This window comes from Nelumbo lutea, chromosome 3, assembly GCF_056320005.1.
Source record: "Nelumbo lutea isolate HS-2025 chromosome 3, American lotus-T2T, whole genome shotgun sequence".
NCBI lineage: Eukaryota > Viridiplantae > Streptophyta > Magnoliopsida > Proteales > Nelumbonaceae > Nelumbo > Nelumbo lutea.
In genome coordinates, this window is record NC_142686.1 from 41,604,252 (window position 1) to 41,624,595 (window position 20,344).

At 38.4% G+C, this 20,344-nt stretch overlaps 1 protein-coding gene across 25 annotated transcripts; it reads right to left on the reverse strand.

The window, feature by feature from the left end:
- Positions 1-6,256: 6,256 nt before the first annotated feature.
- On the reverse strand, positions 6,257-19,611 carry LOC148864485 (uncharacterized). 25 transcript variants are annotated; one of them, XR_016110893.1, is made up of 12 exons: positions 18,408-19,576; positions 17,079-17,267; positions 14,191-14,283; positions 13,909-14,091; positions 13,677-13,779; positions 13,352-13,537; positions 9,631-12,077; positions 8,525-8,748; positions 8,153-8,279; positions 7,458-7,652; positions 6,695-6,786; positions 6,257-6,474 (listed from the first exon to the last, which is right to left on the reverse strand). XR_016110893.1 is itself a non-coding variant. In XM_088981497.1 (11 exons), exons 3-11 carry the CDS (start codon positions 18,636-18,638, stop codon positions 7,508-7,510), a joined length of 4,173 nt encoding a protein of 1,390 aa, XP_088837623.1. In that variant the 5' UTR covers positions 18,639-18,685; positions 18,854-18,917; positions 19,479-19,611; the 3' UTR covers positions 7,034-7,507. The 25 variants fall into 25 exon arrangements, 6 of the variants coding, with proteins under 6 accessions (XP_088837623.1, XP_088837626.1, XP_088837628.1 ...); XR_016110892.1 differs by having other exon boundaries at positions 6,257-6,786; positions 18,408-19,579; XR_016110885.1 differs by having other exon boundaries at positions 6,257-6,786; positions 8,153-8,291; positions 18,408-19,579.
- Positions 19,612-20,344: the final 733 nt, after the last annotated feature.

Here is a 20,344-nt window from a genome sequence, read left to right on the forward strand (position 1 = left end):
GTTTTCAACCTGCCATTGATTTAGATGGTCCATTTGAATCATCACAATTTCAGATCCGATTTAACTGAAACCTAGCGTTTGACAAAAAAAAACTATTGGTAAAATCCATTTGGCTCCCAGAGTTGAACTGTTGGTCCATTCAATCTGGCCATTGAATCACAAGTTATATACACTCAATGTATGTGTATTTTTTGGACTGATTTTTAAAACATTGCTTCTCACACGTCATAATGATCAGCCAAGTATCTAGGTGGCCCCCAAACCTTTTATTAAAACCATTATTTATATGCAATTACTAAGTGGAGGTTGGATCAAAACCTAATAAAGTGGGTTTTTGGCCCCCTCCAAAACATCAACTAAAGTGTAAAGGAATACTCTTTAACACTCCTCCAACTCTCAAAATTATATATATATATATATATATATATATATATATATATATATATATATATATATATTCCTGGCTCCGCTACCGACAATGATGGAATAAGTTGATAGAGCAATAATTTTTTTAATATATTAAGTTCAATACTTTCAAAGATATAAAGCAATTTCATATAAAATCAGCAAATGCATATGTATAATTTTTTATGAAAAAAGAATAGATAAAAAGTACGTAAAGGAAGAGAACCTCCTTATTCTTCTTTCTGTTCTCTTTCAAAAACCTTTGGATGCTTTAAATTTCAATGTTAAAACTTATTAGTAATGATGCATACGCGGCTTGTGATTTTTATCGCTTGGGCAAGCACCTAATTACTATAATTCAAGGCATGGATTTTGGACCGTTTGACGTAGACCCAAAAAGGCAAGAACTAACAGGTCACATGGCTCTGGGCCCAGTTTTGGACCTAAAAACCGCTTGGCTGGGGTTTGAACTGAAAGGTTGAACCATTTGTCCTGAGAATCAATTGTCTAAGTGGTTTCATTTTTTTGTTGGTTTTTAAACCATGGTTCAAGGCATTCATGTGAAGCCTTGACAATTATACTCGGAGGCCTGATACGACTGAATTTAAGTAAAGGAGAAGAGGGTCAAAAAGAGGGAGAAAGAAATAATTCTACGGTAGAAAATGCTGATGATTTTTATTCACTCTTTCAGGCTATATTTATAGCCTTACTGTGTAACAACAATGCTACAAACTAGGAAATAAAATAGGAACTGCTCACCCCTGAGGCTTATCTACTAAAACAAACTAAGCTTATCTACTACTGGCCAAGTATCATGTTGCCACTGCCACATAATTCGTGCACATATCATCCCCCCCCTAAAGGATCCTTGTCCACAAGGAAATCAGGATATGACTTGGTGAAGTGCCACTCCTTTTCCCAGGTTGCATCCTCTGCTGGTGCACCTACCCATTTCACCACAATTTTAGATTTTGGACGGTATTTACCCTTGCGGATAATACGTCGATCTAAAGTAGCTTCAAATATACAGAAGTCTATCGATAAGGCTGCAGTTTCAAATACACATAATCACCCACAATGAATGAAGCCTCACGTTGGTGCTGGTCTGCTTGACACTACTTTCGATCCCAAGCTAGCCGAAGGTTGTGTTGCAACTCACGTAGAATGATATCTCGATCATGCATGTACTCATCTACTACCCCGACACGGGCAGTACCTAGTACATAAGCCAGTAGACTTGGGGGTGGGATACCGTAAACTGCTTCGAAGGGTGTCATCTTGGTGGAAGAGTGAGTGGATGTGTTGTAGCTATACTCCGCCCAAGGAATCCATTTGAGCCATTTTCGTGGCTGGTCACCGGCAAAACATCATAAATATTCTCCAAGGTTCGATTTACAACTTCGATTTGGTCGTCGGTTTGGGGGTGGTAACTTGAGCTCATACACAACTTCGTCCCATGCATTTGGAAAAGTGTTTGCCAAAAATAGTTGATAAACACATTGTCGTGGTCGCTAACAATTGATGTTGAAATTCCGTGTAGGCGAACAATGTTGGCGACAAATGCCTTAGCGACAGTCACAGCAGTAAATGGGTGTTTTAGGAGTATGAAGTGGGAATATTTTGTCAATCGATCAACAATTACCATGATAACAATATACCCATTAGAAGGCGGTAACCCCTCGATAAAGTCCATTGAAACGTCTGTCCACATTTGAGCGAGAATTGGTAGCGGCTGGAGCAACCCCGCTGGCCTCATGCAATCTGTCTTGAAGCGCTGACATACATCGCATTGTTTGCAAAAATTCCTTCACCGCCCGACGCATATTAGGCCAAAAGAAACTATGCTTGATACGAGAGAGAGTTTTATGGAATCCAAAGTGCCCACCTACTGGAGATGAATGGCAGTCAGCAATTACCTTTGAAATCAAGGTTGAGGCAGAGCTCAAATAAATTTTGTCTCCTTTGAACCACACTCCATCTCGTTGGAACAACTTGTGGTTTGAACGAGAGGGGCATTTCTTCATCAATTGATCATAAAATGCATCCTGTTGGACTTCTTTTTGCAGCATCAGCCACCAATCTGCATGTGGTATTGAGATTGATAGAAATTGAAATTCAACTACACGTGACAAAGAATCCGCACCTTGATTTTCAGCCCCTTTTTTATACTCAATTTCGTAGTCATAACCAAGTATCTTTGGCAGCTATCGTGTTTGTGCTGGTGTAGTTATTTGTTGCTCGATTAGATACTTAAGACTTTTTTGGTCTATGCGGATTATAAAGGGTTTCCCAAGCAAATATGGGCGCCATTTCTTAATTGCTTTGACGATAGCTAACATCTCCTTCTCATAGGTGGATAGTGCCAAGGCCTAACCCTTCGGTGCTTCACTAAAATATGCCACTGGTCGATTTTGCTGGGTAAGGATTGCACCAATTCCAGTTCTGCTCACAGCGCGCTCAATCACAATCATTGAGAAAAATCCAGAAGACATAAAATTGGTGGTGAAGTTAGTGCCTTCTTCAACTGTTCGAAAGCCATCTCTACTGCCTCGTTCCATTGAAATCCTCCTTTGGTCAAGAGTTGGGTCAAAGGAGCCGCTATGCTTCCAAAGTTACGAATAAACTTCCGGTAGTAACCTGCTAAACCGAGAAAACCATGGACCCCTTTTGTTGTTGTAGGTGTAGGCCACTCAAGAACAACTTGTATTTTGGTTGGATCAATCGACACCCCTTGCTCCGAAATTATATGACCCAAGTACTCAACCTGCGAAGCACGAAATCAACATTTCAACATTTTTGCAAACAAATTGTTAGAGGATAAGATTTTTAGAACAATTTGAAAATGAGAGATATGGTCTTTCCATGATTTTGAATACACCAGAATATCATCACAGAAAACCAAAATAAATTTTCGGAGGTATGGACGGAAGAGATCGTTCATGAGGCTTTGGAAGGTTGCAGGTGCATTCGTTAGGCCAAATGGCATCACTATGAACTCGTAATGCCCTTCATGCATCCGGAAGGCTGTTTTAGGGATGTCTTCTTCTCGTACTCGGATTTGATGGTACCCAGACCATAGATCCAATTTGGAGTAGAATTTGGATTCGTGGAGCTCATCTAATAGTTCATCGATAACAGGAATTGGATATTTATCTTTAACATTGATGTGGTTCAGTGCTTGATAGTCTGAACAAAATCACCAAGCTCCATCAGCTTTCTTCACTAACAGAACCGATGACGAAAATTGGCTGTTACTTGGCCTTATCAATCCTGATTGCAAAAGCTCTTTCACCATCTTCTCTATCTCAGTTTTCTGATAATATGGGTATCGATACGGCCTCACACTAACTAGTCATTTGTCTGGAAGGAGTGGAATTTGATGGTCATGTGGTTGTCTTGGAGGCAAGTTGGTGGGTGGTTCAAATAAATGGGAAAACTCAATTAGGAGGTGTGGTCCATCTCAGGTGGGTAACAACTTGGTTGGTTGTTGCTATTGGAAGGAACTATTTGAAAAAGGAACCCAGTACCTTGTAATCCATTGCACTCCTTGTTGGTTAGGGCTTCGATGATGCTGGCTCATCCCAATCCTTCGAAGGTGCGAGAAATTCCTTCCCTCTTGAACGTTATGGTCATCTGTTTGTAATCCATCTTGATGGGTCCAAGAGTTTCAAGCCATTGCACCCCTAATACTAACTGGCATGTCGCGATTGGAAGAACGTAGTAGTCGGCAGTAATGGAATATCCTTGAATGGCAAGGGTGAGAGCCCGACACTACCCAACACATTCTATCTTTTCTCGGTTGGCGACCATGACTTGAAATTTCTTGTCTCAGCTCACTGGTAACTCAAACTTAGAGACTATTGCCTGGTCAATGAAGTTGTGAGTGTTGCTGCCATCAATTAGCACCATCACATTCTTGTTTTTCAGCTTGCCTAGAACACGTATGGTTTGTGGGTGTTCAATTCCCGCAATTGCATGAAAAGAAATCTCAGGGATAACTTCTTGATTTTCTGCCTCTAGTTTGACATCCTCAATATCCGCGTGGACTGGATCCTCAATCATAAATAATTGTGGTCATTCGCAATGGTGGCCAGTAGTGAACTTCTCATCACAATAATAACATAACCTCTTATCGCGACGTTCTCACACCTCTTGGTTGGTGATTCGCTAGAATGTTGCTGGTGGAGCACTGGAAATCTGGTTTGTGCGCTGGGTTGGTGGAGGCCCTAGCACACTAGCTGTTGGGTTAGGTGACACCCTCTGTGTCACTAAGGCTGGTTAGGAATGAACTTGCTGGTTTGGTTTCCTTTGTAATTGATTTCATTCCTCAATTATTCGAGCCACTCCGATCATATCTATCAAGGTTCTAGGCTGTTTAATTTTCACGTCTATGCGAATGTCATCACGAAGTCCTGCAATAAAACAACCAATTAGAAAACTCTCGGGCAGGCCGTGAACTCGATGGAAGAGCTTTTCGAAAGCTTCTTGATAAACTGCCACAGTTGTGGTCTGTTTAAGGCGAGTTAAAGCTTTCGACGGGTCCTCATAGTCGGTTGGAACAAATCGATGTAGCACAACCTTGGAGAATTCTTCCCATGTGAGCGGTCCGCGATGTTTTGTCAACCACCTGTGCCATTGCAAGGCGATGCCTTCTAAATGGAAGGAAGCTAGTTGCACTCGTTGGTCTGGTACAATATTTTTGAAATCAAAATATTGCTCTGCTTTTAAATCCAGCCACTTGGGTCATCCCCATTAAACTTTGGGAAAGACAAATTGAGGTGTTGATGAGGGTGATCATTGGTGGGGTTGGAACGAGAAGTATGTTGGTGTGAGGACTCTTCATGTGCAAAGGGGTTGATCTCGGGAGGGATTTGTGTGGTTCATAGGGCTTGGAACTCGGTTAACACTGCTTGTAAGGTAGAGTTCACCTGATCAAAGCTTGACTCATATCGTGCTAAGATTTCGTTGACTTTATTGCAAAATTCTGCGTTGGTTTTGCTGCGAGTATCCATGGTCGGAACCGGCTCTGATACCATTGATATGACTGAAATAAAATAGGAAATAAAATAGGAACTGCTCACCCCTGGGGCTTATCTACTAAAACAAGCTAAGCTTATCTACTACTGGCTAAAAGATATTCAAAGATACTAACAGACTAAAAAACAAACTTGACCACTGCTACATAATTCGTGCACATATCAAGGCCCTTTCTAACTTTAAATTAATTTGCCGCATACAAGATTCATTGGTCATTTAGGCTGCGTGTGCAAGCACCGGACTGGTAATTAAAACTCGATTCAGTTATGTAGCTGTTTGGATGATATATAATTAAACACCGAAATTTGATGTAAAATTTCATTCACATCGAGACAACTTAGTTAAAAAACAATCTAAACATTTACATCGATGTACAACTCCAAGTGTATTTGTACTTTTACACTGCAATCAAATGCAGACTTGCAAAAAAAGCTTGCTAAATAACCTATATACTAGATCATCCTGTATTGGGGGTTTGCAAAACTAATATTGGCTGTTCTGAGCATCAAATTGCGAATATGAAATTTACATGGCTACAGAAAAAATACGAATTTACAAGTATGACTACTCGGAAAGATTGACCGGGTTATTAGGGAAATAGCTTACCAATCCATTCCTTCAACATAGCTTGTACTTGTTGTATATCAAGGTACCAACTCCTTAAATGTAGGATGCTTCGAACTCTTTTTTATCGTAGATTATATTTTTGAATTTCAATTAAGATTCCTAAGATTTGTTCCTTTCAGCTTTACACGATAGCAAGATCAAGCCAAATCGACTCCGAATTGAATCTATTTTCTTAATTAGTACAGCCATGCACTATTAATTCACATTGCCATTAATCAAGGTTGACCTGCTTCATAAGATATCTTCATAATGTACAAAGAAATACGATAACCCATGCCGCATTACATGATATATATCCCCCTCCCAGAGAATCAGAGATGAATGCAATCTGTCATTATAAGGTAGACGCGTACATTGGCTGGCTCCTTTGAGTTCGGAACGACTAAACTCCCATACAATTACAACCTGCCACACATGAAACATTATCACCAGGAAACCTGTTTCATTTAAGATACCGAGTACTGCACAGCCTGCTGCTATAGCAACATGGCAATGACATTCAAGAGTTACCAGCATCCATGAGAGAACAAAGCAGGATATAGTTTGATCTTCCTTTGAGATGGGCTCTGTTTTTCCTTTTAATATTTCTTGGTATTTATATCGTATACATCTTACAATATAATACCTTTCCACGAATTGCCTTTCAAAGTTGATGACGTTAAAAAAAGCAGTCACTGTGCACACTTCCAAGTGGGTTTATCATGATTGTTCTGGAATCTGAAATCATACACAACCACATTGATTTTACAGAAATTGATCTACACAAGACAAAAATAAGTAAACTATATTATTCCGTCTTAAGTTATATGCTGCTCAACCCGTGAATACGAGTGCAGTTCTGCAGTCTGCTGCACAGTCTCTCCACTATTCCAAGAGGAAAGAAAGAAGAACGATGATTGGCAAGCATCAAACAAATTGGCAAGGGTAGTACAGATCCCACTAGAATAAATTGAAACGTAATATATGGCGTCAGTAAAAAATGGAAATCTTCCATGAACCAATTTATCATTTGACAATAATATTCTACACTGTAAACAGAGCATGTAAAATTTAGAAAGAGTCGGTTCTAATGGACAATGAACTGATGATTTTTTTTTAAAGAAGCTAGTCCATGTAAAACAACACCTAAGATGGGCAATTTTATAGGATGGTGACAGCTAAAGTCCCAAGCCATTGAAAGATCCTAATGTCAAACAATTAAATGCTCAGTGTAGTACCCTTCGAAGAAGTACAAGAATGGAGAAAAAGATAAAATGGAACTAAATACAAGGATTGCCCTGTATTGTCTTCTCCACCATCCTTCTGCCCTAGTAAAATGGATTTAGGTCAAAATTTTACTTTGTAGTGTACATACAAGCACTACATTAGCATGATGGGTCTCCACTTACATGAGAGAAATGTACAGAAACTCCTTGGGCAACAGGCCCAGATCCCCTTTTCAGGAGGAGGAAGGTGTGAACAAGAAGGTCTGATAATGAGGTCTGTCATCATAGTTGTTATCACCATTATTACCTCCCTGGTTTGGAAACTTCAGAGGTGGGAAATCTTCATCTTTCAACTGATAAATCCTCTGAGCAGCCGATCTGGCAAAATAATCAAACCCCCCTGTTAAGATAATACATTGACAGCATCACAAACAATCCCACATAGGAATAAGGAGGAATTACTAAAGATCAAGCACTACATGTATGGCAACCAACTAGATTGATGAGCATGGGGGGCTCTGAAATTCCCAACAACTGAATGCCACTACCATCCAACCAATATGATCAGGACATTTTTGTTTGGGATAATAAGATTAGGGCGCTCTACAAATTTGTTATCAATAACAGAGATAGTTGGTCAAATTGAATTTCTAGATTGATGAGCAATTGAACATGTCCACCCCATCCCTGTATGGCAAAGAATTGGTCTGCTAAATTGTGCTAAGCTTATCCTGTAATACAAGCCCCTTTCTGTAAAGAAAATCAGCACTTGGCTTAAGAGAAAATTAAAGACAGAAAATCATTCCCTAGGCCAGTAAAAGTCTAGCATTACATGTAACTAAAGTTTATATTGCACAAGAAAATGGCAGCGCTATTACCTTTGAAGTTGAGGAGATGATGGTTGATCAGGCGAAGAGCGTGCAGGAGAACTGACTTGAAATCTCTGCTGCTCATACACAGTCCTAGCTGGACCTCCTTCACTGAGCTGTGATACTTCACTTGTACCTGAAAAATGCACTGGCCCAAGAGAGCCAAACTCAAGTTGCTCAGCAGGTGAACTATAATTGGAGGTATGATCATAGGAGTACAACATGACAACAGATGGAATAGCAGGTCCAGTTGGTGACACGCCATTGGGGTTCATGGGAGGAAGTGGGTACATGCTGTATGCAACATTTGCAGAGCCACTGTGCATGGAGTTTGATGAACTGAATAGACCATTCTGGGACTGGTAAGGGAACGAATCATGCCTGTATGAATCCCATGGCCTGTCAGCTCGGTTATCACTTGCTGCCAGTCGGTCTGGCTTTGAGCTTGGCTTCTCATTGCGGCCATGGCTACGACCAGTAGCTCGTGGTTTCATGTTTATGTTCCACTTTCCTTCTCTGTCACCATAGTGGTCATTCTGATCATAGTTGTAGTTTCCTCTGTGGTTTCTGGTGGTTGAAGTTTGCCGATCCCGGAAAGAAACCTTCTGAAAAATAAACAAATAATAAATAAATAAGTAAAGGTGAATACGTAAATTCTACCAAAAGAAGCTTGCAAAATAGAACAATGTCAAAGTAATTGCTATTACTGCTACTGCTAATGCATACTTACCCCTTAACCTCAACTATTTGGGGTTGGTTAGTGCTATCGTCTTTAATATCTGAAAGAACATGGAAACTTGCAGCATAGCATGTATGAGAGGAATAGCCATGTTTTGGTGGCATTCTCCCATATCTATGAGTATCATTCAATACCAACTCATACACATTGTGTCTCTGAAATATTGGTTCATATCAAATTGATGCAACCCCCCCCCCCCAAAAAAAAACCTATATACGTACCAAATCTTGTCCATTTGGCCTGAAACTTGGTAGGAAATTTCAAACAGAAAAACAACAGGTTGTGATATCATTCTTTTGAGGAAAAAAACACTTAAATTGTTTTTCTTTTTTTTTTAAACAAAGTTGGTTTGGGGTGCTGCATCACCACCAAACAAGAATTCTTCTTTTCTTTTGCATTTCTTTTTTCATTTGATCTGTCAAGTTTTAGTTGTTTACATATTTGGATACTTGAAATGCATGGATGTGCTGATCACCTGTTGACGGTGCTTTTGCTTGTATAGGAAGATCTATAAATTTTCTTTGAAAAAGTTTGGGAAACCCAGAACATGCAAAAAAAGACAAAAAAAGGTCCATCAAATATGCCATGTGGGGCAGACACATCAAGCATATGAATTATCCTTGTGCCAAATGACTTAATACCCAGCCTATTTACATTAGAGATAGACAAAACAATTATTAAGGAACAAATTAAAGTAGGTTTCATGACAATGGAAAATCAGTGGCAAGTAATTGTCATATCATCTTACAGGATTTGGCAGATAGGTCCCTGTTCCACCACGATATCTAGGAACTTCATCACCATAACGCTGATAAACACCCGCGGGCCTATTAGAACCAGGCTGGAGAGCAACAGGAACAAAGCGGGGGCCATAGTTCATAAGCTGAGTGAAGAGGTTCATATTGGTGGAAAGAGGTCTTCCAGGGCCATCCCACGGGAAATGGCCCTGTAAATGCATTGGTGGTACCATAACAGGTGGTGGATATATCAAAGGTCCATGATATCGAGGGTTTTGGCAAGACCGTCCATATAGCAGATTTTGCCAATGACTGGCAAAATCACTATTAAGAATGTCAGATTTGTGCTCCTCAGAAGATTCCACAGAAGCAGTGCCTTTGATAGAACTAGAAGCACTGAAGTTTTCCTGCTGCTCAACACTTTCAGCTGAATCAAAGTTCTGATCAGATTGATTGTGGCTATTATCCACACTCTCTTCTCCATCAAAATGGCTTGTAGATGCTTCAGAATTTCCCATTTCAGTTGAGAAATTGAACACTGGAAGCATTGTTACAAACGGAATAGGTGGCCCTGTGGGGTAAAAGGTAATAGGTACCATTCCAGAATTGTCCATAGCCCTTATTTGTAAGGGTTCATAACCAGGCATATGATGGCTTCGAACATGTGGTGAAGCCACAGATGATAGCCCCACACTTTGTTCTGCCATTTCAGTGCCAACGGTTGATAAAGGAATCCAGTCTCTGTTGTCATCATCTACTTGAGTAGAAACATGATCAAATGAAGGACCCTCGTGCTGCCAACCGCTCTTACCTTTCCCATACAAGGTAGAAGGAACTGCAGATGGAACCGTTTTCCTTCCACGTTTGTCCCTTGTTGACTTAGAAGCTCTCATAGACCCATCCCAGGAACTTTCTGATGACAGTTTACCTCTTGAAGAACTAGCCTGTGAAACAGATAAGGATCTTGAACTTGTAGTTCTATCTGTAGAGTAGATCTCATTTCCCCTGTTATTTTGGTACCGGAAAGTATCACCATGCTCCTCCCTTATCGCTCTGTTTTCTTTGACAAATTTCTGTTTAAAATAACTAGAAGAGCTACTCCCCCGAGAAGGAGGAAAGTTAAACCCTACTGAAGTTGACTGTTGCCTATCATCCGACTGTAGCATTTGGAGACTTCCATTATCAGAATCAAAGCCTCTGATGGAACCTTCATCCTGCTCATGCCAAAAACTGCAATCAACATCCTCTTGGTTTGTTTCTGTCAAACCCAAATTTTCATTACCTGTTTCACTAGTTTCTTCAGCATTTGACGTCAGTCCAACACCAGGAAAATAATGGGGTAATGAAGAAACTAGGCCAGGAGGAAATTGCATGTTTGAGCCCCAAGGAGGCTCAATAAAGGGAAAGTTAGTAGGAACCATCCCAGCCAGATTCCTTTGTGTACTATAACCCATTGTAGCAAGAACAGAAGGTGATATTGGAAGAGGTAGGTGAGCAGAAGCCGCTAAGTTTATTGGTATCTGAACCTGCCCATCAAAACTATGGACCCCGGAAGATGCCATCATGTTCACAAGGTCTTGCTCTTCTTGATGCCTCTCTATTGCCTCAGCAACAGAAGTAATCTCTTCTCTCACTGCACCCAGCCCAGCCTCATCATTATAACTATTTGAAGCGCTATTTGAATCAACAGCAGCATCAAGGCTTTGATGGGATGAACTATGTCTCATTGATGAAGGATCATCAATTGAAGGTTTTGTATTTTGATTGCCAGAAACATCAGAGACCAAGTTCTTCCTCCTAGAGCTATAATCTAACCTTGCAGAAGTAATCTGGTTTTTTCCCGTCTCTGGTACTTTATTACGCCTTCCTCGAGTTGAAACTTCACCAGATGAATCTGTAAGTTCTGGACTAGAGCGTGTCCTTGCAAAATGATACCTTCCCTGTACTTCATTCACCAAGGAGTCTGTTCTACTACTTCTCTGACCTTTCTCAGCACGTACACTGTCACTGGAGCTAATATTTCGTGCACTCTGATCAGAGGCCCTTGAGCTATTTGTGCTGCCATAACTCTTCTGGCTTTGAGTGGAAGATATTGCAGATATATTACTAGTCCTAGACAAGCCTTCTGAGGGAGGGTTACTATGTTGAGAGTAGATACCATGATAAACATGAGCTGCCTCAACCTCAGATTCATTGCCAAAGGAATTCTCTACCTTCTTCTTGCTGCTTGAAGAGCACCTTGCAGTCTCAGATCCATCAATATTATTTGGTTTTAATGGTTGCAAATTCCACAGGTCAGGACTAGGAGCATCAGGGCGATGGCCACTGCCATGTCTCTCCCATGTATTCATGAAGAATTGATTGACTTCGGCAATTAAGTTCTCTTTTGGACAATCAAGTAACCTGGCAAGCCTTTTAGCCCCAAATGCAAAGGCACTACGTATCCTAAAGAAATTTCCTGAAAAGAATGCAAAAATGATAAACCACATAACAATAATGCAACAACATATGTAAATGTATTCTAGTGGAACAATAGATAAATCCAAAAAATCCATGCAGGGTAGTCAAATCGATTTCTACATGGAAGTTCATGTGGTTTTATACTTGGATAATAACACCATGTCTTTGTATATGCATCTATATCTGCTAAACATATCATGCCAGCATATTCATACCCTACTTCACCAATTTGCATTTCCAATTAACATAATTGGGGCAAGCTAGTATTCATCATTGCATGCAGTACTTCATAAACATTGTTTGTAAAAATAAAGTCATTCCTCATTAGAAACACTCCATGAACTCTTAAACTGCAAAAAAAACCTTTTTAATCATTATAACATTTTGTGATTTTACATGATGCTGTGTTAGAACTAAAATGAACTCATAAATGTAATTAACTCAACATAATTCAGGCTTGGAAACATTTTCCCTCATGTTTTTTCACCTTTTATCTTTTATTGTAGCTTTATGCTAAAATAGGATACCACTATAAATCTATAATTGTGAAAATAAAGTAAAGCTATCTACAAGAACTGAAGTTTTTTCTTTTTCTTTTGATCTTTTGTTTATTTTAATATAAATATTAAACAGGATTCATGATGATGAAGAAGACACGTTGAAGTAGAGAGGTGCATCTTAAAGTAAAACTTTATAAGATGTCTATAAGACAAGTACTGCCATATGGCACAAACAGGATTCTTTTGATCTTTTGGCTTGAACCTTATTCTTAGGACCAAATCTGTACTCAATAAGTGATCATAAAGTACATTCCCAATTCATTCATACATACCCCCCCTGTAGATGTGTATGTCTGGTATGACATGGTCCCCAAATGAACCCCATGACAGAGTTGGCTCCACAACTGCATTTGCCAAGCTGGGGCAAAGTCTGAGTGGCAAGTTATGTTCAATCTTGTCCGTCATCAAATAGTATGAAAGATTTCATGTTGACACTAATGCATTTGATCCTTCTAATGCAAAGTTTATTGCCTAAATATTTAACTGAGTGTGAATCCTTCTATTTGGTACAATTAAACACATCAATAAAGTTAAGCATTTTGCAAGGGGAAAATAAAGTCAAACATTTAGCATACAATTAAACACAAAAGAAAAGGAAAGTACGATGTCCAAAATGAAAATGATGGAATTACCAATCATCTTGCAGAAAATGTTACAAGAACATAAAGAAAACAAGATTCACAGAAAAGCATAAAGTTTAATGTTTACTTACCTTTACTAACACTGCGCCCGAGGTTGTTGTTTGTACGCAAAGGATCAATAACATTGAAATGTTTGGAAACAAAGGGTTGATTCTGATTTTCTTGGCCACCAGGAAAAACAGCATATACTGTACTACAAGAATCAAGGAACACTTTGCTGAGTAATAGCTCTCCTCCATCCTTCCGAGGAGGTTCCGCTGAAAATTTTCATAAAGAAAGAATACACTGTCAAATTGACTGATATTTTTAATGGAGGTAAATAAGGAAATACAATGGGGAACACATACATATTATTCAACCAATAAAAAAAACACATGCACGTTATTCCATCTATACCTGCCATTTCCGGAAGTGAACTAATGGGGACAGGACCCCAGAGGCTAACACAAAAATTATCCCAATCAAAATTACTGAAGAATTCCAGGAAACGATATAAAACCTGTAGATGTAAGGAAGGACTTTCAGGAACAAAGTTTAATACATACACATACAAATACTCATACACATAAAAGTTAACAAAAAAACAAAAGAATAATAAAGAAGGAAAAGGATTTGACAATACAGTTACCTCAAGTGGCCCAGCAAATTTATTATTGTAGACATGAAATATGTATAGAACCAAAGTCTCAAGAGCATAAGTTGAAATAAGTCCATGATGAGCACCCAGTATGCGGCTCTCGTAGTAGCACCACGCCTTAATCAGTATAATGCTGCGCTTGAATAAATGGTTTTGACTTATCAAATGGTCAACCTATATAAGAGAGGATTACTCATCAGTTGAACATTAAAAAACAGATATATCTACACAAAAGAATTTTAGAGCCGCGTGATGAGGATAATAGCAACTCACCTCCTCAAGGAAACAAAGGGTACATAACCCACCAAGCTGATTAAAGGATATATCTACAACTATGTTTTCTACAAGACACTTTATTATCTTCACCTGTAAATGGAACAGGGAAAAGGAAAAAGGTAAATCTCATCATGCTAAACAATGTGAGAAAGTAAAATTGTCAATAACAAATGGCAGGGAAAGATCAATTAAAAACAAAGTACTGGGGGCGAGGGAATTTACTGAAACTGTATCACTCCTCTATTCACAAAATGTTCATTTCCTTTTCCACCATAGAAATTAGAGAAAGGGTATTAATGCCAGCGGTGGACAGATAAATAAGCTTTGTTATGTAGAACAATATGCACAGTCAATTCTTTTTTGCCAGATACCCAACTAATGACATTTATCAGAGTAAAGATATCACCATCATAAATTAAATCCCATGATTATTCAAGGATTAACTGTTCTAACAAGGCAATACTAATGGAACTGTGCCCCCAACTAATGACATTATTCAAGGATTAAATCCCATGATTATACAAGGAACTAGGAAGCAAGAAGGCAAAATTTTTCTGGAGCTACTTATAAAATAAAAAATTCTGGAACTGTGCCCCCTTTCCTATTTTTGGGGACTTGGAAAGAAAAAAATGAAACATAAGAATATTCAACAGAAAATGAAAAAGATAAGTGCTGATATTGGCATCATATCATGAACAGGGTGCAGGTCCTTCCAGAATTTTTAGATGTGCTTCTGAATCTTCTTTTTGTTCCAGGTTTTGGTCTACTCTCAATTTCGTTTGAATATATATATATATATATATATATATATATATATATATATATATAAGATGTTGCAATTGCTGTTACTTTTCATTGTTAGTCAGCTTGCATCTATCTCATATAATCACTAGTCTTGCCCAGTGAACAGTGAGAAAAGTTCATCTTCACCATACTAAGAACCAAAGAAACCCAGAGTCAACCACTGTAGATAAATAGAAAATAAAGCAATATCTTTAAATGTCTACAAAAATACAAACTGTAGACCCTTGCCTTAATTACAACTCTATGTTTCCACAAATCTAGAGACAATAGCACCTGTGCTAGTATGCTGTTTCTGCTATTTATCTTCATCTGATAGTGCATGTGAGGAGAGCAGAAGTGGGGCTATTTCTCTTTTCTAAGGGTGAAGGAAGATTGATAGATCTCTTCTGCTGTAATATTACCACTGTGCCATGTTATTACTTTTTATTTAACAAAAGTCTGATAAATGCATGCTTGAATGCGTTGATCATTACATCACAGTTGATGAATCTTACAAATTACTAGCAAACTGTTTTACAAGTGACTTCCCAGAGTTGATAAAACTTCTTAATTTAAGAATGGTGAGACTGCATTTCATCTTCTAATCCCTTGCCCTTTTGTTAGCTTTATTTGGAATTGGTTTGCTGCCCTCTTTGGATGCAGATGGTCCTCTACTGACAGGTTGGAAGGATTGTTTAGCTCTACTGGTTTTAGCTGCACTAAAAGGAGGGGTAGGATCTCGGGAAGGTGTACTAGAGCAGTGGTGCTTTGGACTGTTTGGGAGGAAGGAAATGCAAGAACATTTGAAGAAAGAGAAAGAAGCAAGGAAGCCTTGGTAGAAATAATAACTTTGACAGTGGTAGACTAGGCAAAAAGCATGAAGCTATTTTCAGATTTTAAGATTGAAAACACTTGTAGGGCTTGGGGTGTTATTGCTGCCTCTTCATCTAGAAGACAGAAATCTGCTGAGACATGGTCACCCCCAATAGGTGGCTGGAAGAAGCTGAATTTTGATGGGAGTTGTCTAGGTAATCCAGGCCCCTCAGGCATAGGGGGGCCATTAGGGATAAAGAAGGAAATGTTATTGCTTTATACTCCAGACATGTGGAACAAGGTGACGTGGCAAGACCAGAGCTTTTGGCTGCAGTATATGGGGTTGAAAAGGAAAAAGAGTTGGGCATTAATAGACTGATCATTGAAGAAGGAAACATTATTGCTGCCTCTTCATCTAGAAGACAGAAATCTGCTGAGACATGGTCACCCCCAATAGGTGGCTGGAAGAAGCTGAATTTTGATGGGAGTTGTCTAGGTAATCCAGGCCCCTCAGGCATAGGGGGGCCATTAGGGATAAAGAAGGAAATGTTATTGCTTTATACTCCAGACCTGCGGAACAAGGTGACATGGCAAGATCAAAGCTTTTGGCTGCAGTAAATGGGGTTGAAAAAGAAAAAGAGTTGGGTATTAATAGACTGATCATTGAGGGAGACTAAAAACTGTTGTGAAATGGCTGCAGAAGGGGAGGGGGTGACATGGCAATTGAGGAATGAATTTAGGCAATTTAAATGGCAAGCAAAGGAAATGTCAATCTGAGTTGGATGGGTGAGGGGAACTGCCAATAGCTTTTTTTTTATCAGCATGGGGAACTGCCAATAGCTTGGCAGATGGTTTAGCTAAACAAGGTGTACAAAGAACTCATCTGTATTGGGCTCAATTGTAATTTTGGATTGGGTCAGCTTTCTAAAGTTGTGCTCTTTTTCCGCAACCTCTTGTTGCAACTTGCAACCATGATCTATTCTAATTAATGAAATAATTTGTGTTGCTGATAAAAAATTACAATAGTGAGACAACCATAAATATAAAAAAGCCACATAAACATAAAAGATTTGTTGAGCATTTGCAACAAATTATTTATTGATTGGTTAATCACCAAACATTTCAACCAAAGTAATAAAATTAAAGAAAACACTTTAAAGAAGGTCTAAAACAAGACTAGAAATTCAATATGGTAGCCAAATGTGCAACAAACTGAATTGGCTGACATGACTACATGAGTTGGAGATTGCCTTTCAAGTAAAGTCATTAAGACATCAAAAATGACATACCTCTGCCTGAATGTACTGAACCTCTTTTACACGGAACTCAGCATTCTCACTCTTCTCTTCATTCTCAAGCATATCACGAACCTCATTAGCCCAGGTATCCTTCAAATTTGGATTCCTACTGAAAGCAGTTAGGTCAATGTCCCCATCTGGTAAATAGGTCTTTAGGGGTACAGATCCAAAAGCAAACACCTGTAAAAATGCCAACAGGCAATATTTTTAGAAACTGCCAGCAATAAAGGTCAGGGAAGAAACATGTGTTCTTGAAATGCAATTTCATATCTCAGTGAATGGAAAGAAAGAAGTGCAACTTGTTGGTTGCAGTCTCTCTGGGGGAAAAAAAAATTCTCTATGGTTGCTAGGGACACAATGAATACAAGTTTCCTTTTCTGTAAAAATGAATGAATGGATTGGTAGGTTAAACTAAAATTGTTTTTGTGTTTCATATGAATTGGATGGTCCTGGTAAACTTGCCTATGAAAATATTCTTGATATTGTGCTCTCCCATTCCTCACAGCATCAATAAGGAAGTCAATTTACTTTGGTCGGAACAAAAAATTCTCTGATAAGAAACAAGGGAAAAGAAAGCACAAAAGTGTGCAGGTGTACTAGGGACCACCAAAAAGTGGAGCTATTTAGGGACCAATGGGATCAAAGAATCCTCCATTTCATAATTTCATGTGTCCTATGGTGTTCGAACAGACATTGGTGTTACCTTTGGAGGATCTTTCATCCTTAGAATTTAATTTTTGTTCACCGAGCAAGGTTTCTGAAAGTTCACCTCGTTTCACTTCATAGAAATGATTCTTAAAGAGTTCTGTTAGCACAATGTCTCTTTTCATTGGATGGAATTTTGTAGAGATGGTTTCTGAAAGTTCACCTCGTTTCACTTCATAGAAATGATTCTTAAAGAGTTCTGTTAGCACAATGTCTCTTTTCATTGGATGGAATTTTGTAGAGATGGTCTCTATTGGTTGCTACTTCCTGTCTAATTTTCTTCCCTTCCTTTTGTTCTTCCTTTATTTGGCAGAGGGTCATTATTTACAACTAGTTCCCTTTAGAATGGCAGAATATAGCAAGAAAAAAAAATGGAGGAAAAGCAATTTCAAACTTTTGGAAGAAACATGATAATAAGATTAACATTCTTTCAGAATGCTGATTGCAGGAAAAAAAGGCCAATTTATAGGGCATTAATAACCAATGGTTTTATCATTTTTCAGGAGTTGATTATGGGTTGCAACAACTAAAACACTCACCAAAATGCAAACAATATGCCAAAAAAAAAAAACGCAAACAATACAGATCAAATAAAACAAACCCGAAAGTGCTAACCTGGCAGGAAATGCACTTCATGATAAGTTGTCGTACATATTCTGCAACAGCTTTTCTTCGCTCTTCTGAGGGTGGGTTGGGCTGAATGCAGGCAATGAGTTCTGCAGTTCTTTCTTCGGCTTTGGACCATCTCTCGGGGTCAAGAACTTGAGTTACCGAGGTTGTTTCAGTAGGCAAGAGGCCATTGGGCAATAGGCCACTTGGCTGTGACCAGCCCTCATGATCGCCCATGCAAAACTAACCCGTGGCTAATCGGTGCTCTCTTAAATAACTCCCTCCTTTGGATAGAGAAGGGGATAGAGAGAAAGCAAAAGTGACTAATGGAAAGCAAGCACAGACAGGCTACTTCTTTAAAACTTATGTCCTCTAATGTGCAATGCAAATAAAACCTATCCACACATTCAAAGAAAAGATCAACCTTACAGTTCTCTCAGTTTAGGATTTACCAGTGAAGATTTCTGGACCCCAAAATCAACTCTTCAGCGACCTCAAAATACTGAACCTTCGAACCTAGCAGAGTTGTTTAGTTTGAGGCAGAAGTTACAGCGTTAAGAAGCTACAATGCTACGCAGTTCTCCCTATACAAACTTGAAGACGGGACTTTCTCTCGAATGTTGATAATATGTATCCGTTAAAATAGCGACAGAAGGAAAAATTAGTATTTTGATGAAAGAAACAGGCATCAAATTTGGACACGCCACAAAAAAAGGATTCAGAACTAACCCTAGAAAGGGAAATAGAAAGCCTAAAAAGTAAATAAGACCAAAGACCCGGCGACGACGAATTCGCACCTAGCCGGAGAATCCAGTTCGACAAAATTATCAAAACCCTGACAAAAACTACTCAGATGTTTCAGGGGAAGCCCCCAAAAAGAGGGAAGGAAAAAAAAGTATTACTGACAGCACCTAGAAAATCTGCAAGCTCAAAAATATTGCTTCAATGTCGACGAACCATAACAAAAGCAGGAGGTTTGGATCAAGTGGCAGAACACGGTTTGAACAATAACCATTAAACGCTCAATAATAATAAAAAAAAAGGATGTATGAGAGAGGGGAATTTGTGATAACCTACATGATAGTGTGCCCGACCGTCGAAGATTTAAATTGCAGACAGTTCGAAACTTCTTGCAATGGGATTTCAGGCGATAGATCCGTTGGGGTTAGGGTTTCAATGAGCTTCGAGGGGTTGGGGGTTGAAGATATACGAGAGAAAGAGAGAGAGAATCTAAATATGAAAAAGAAAAATAAATAAAATAAAAAAGTTAAATTTTCAGGAATTTCATCCAGAATCTCAATTGTTCACACCAAAATTGGTATAGGGTGAAGTGAAAATTTGTTGTTTACACTTGGATTGGCATCTATTTGCTTGATAATTCGGAATGACCACACGATGAAAAAGAGAGATTCCAATTCTAAGGTTTCAAATGCTCCTATTGGCAGTAATGGACCAATCAATATGAACTCGAAGAGATTAATGATTTAATGTTATAGAAAAAGAGATTAATGGTCTAATAATTTGCTTAGTTGGTTAAAGTTATTATTTATTAAAACTCTTCTTTAAAATTATGGTTGGTTGGAAGGAAAAGTAGGAAAAGATAGGAAAATCAATATAAAAATTATAAAGGTTTTTTTACCTTTTATTTCCTTTTCCTACATTTTCCTTTAAACCAAATATAGCTTAAATATCTGAACATTAGGCGGCCTAGGCCCATCCAAAACATTAGCAAATTAACGTCCTAATTTTCTTATATTAATGTAAGAGCATGTATAAATAATAATAATCATATATGTATATGTATATATATTTCTATTTAATTTTTTATTATTTATATAAAAATCAAATAAATATTAATTTTATTATTTATATAATAATATTGTAATTTGAATTTATATAATAATATTAATATAAAAACATTAATATCATTACAAGAAAATATT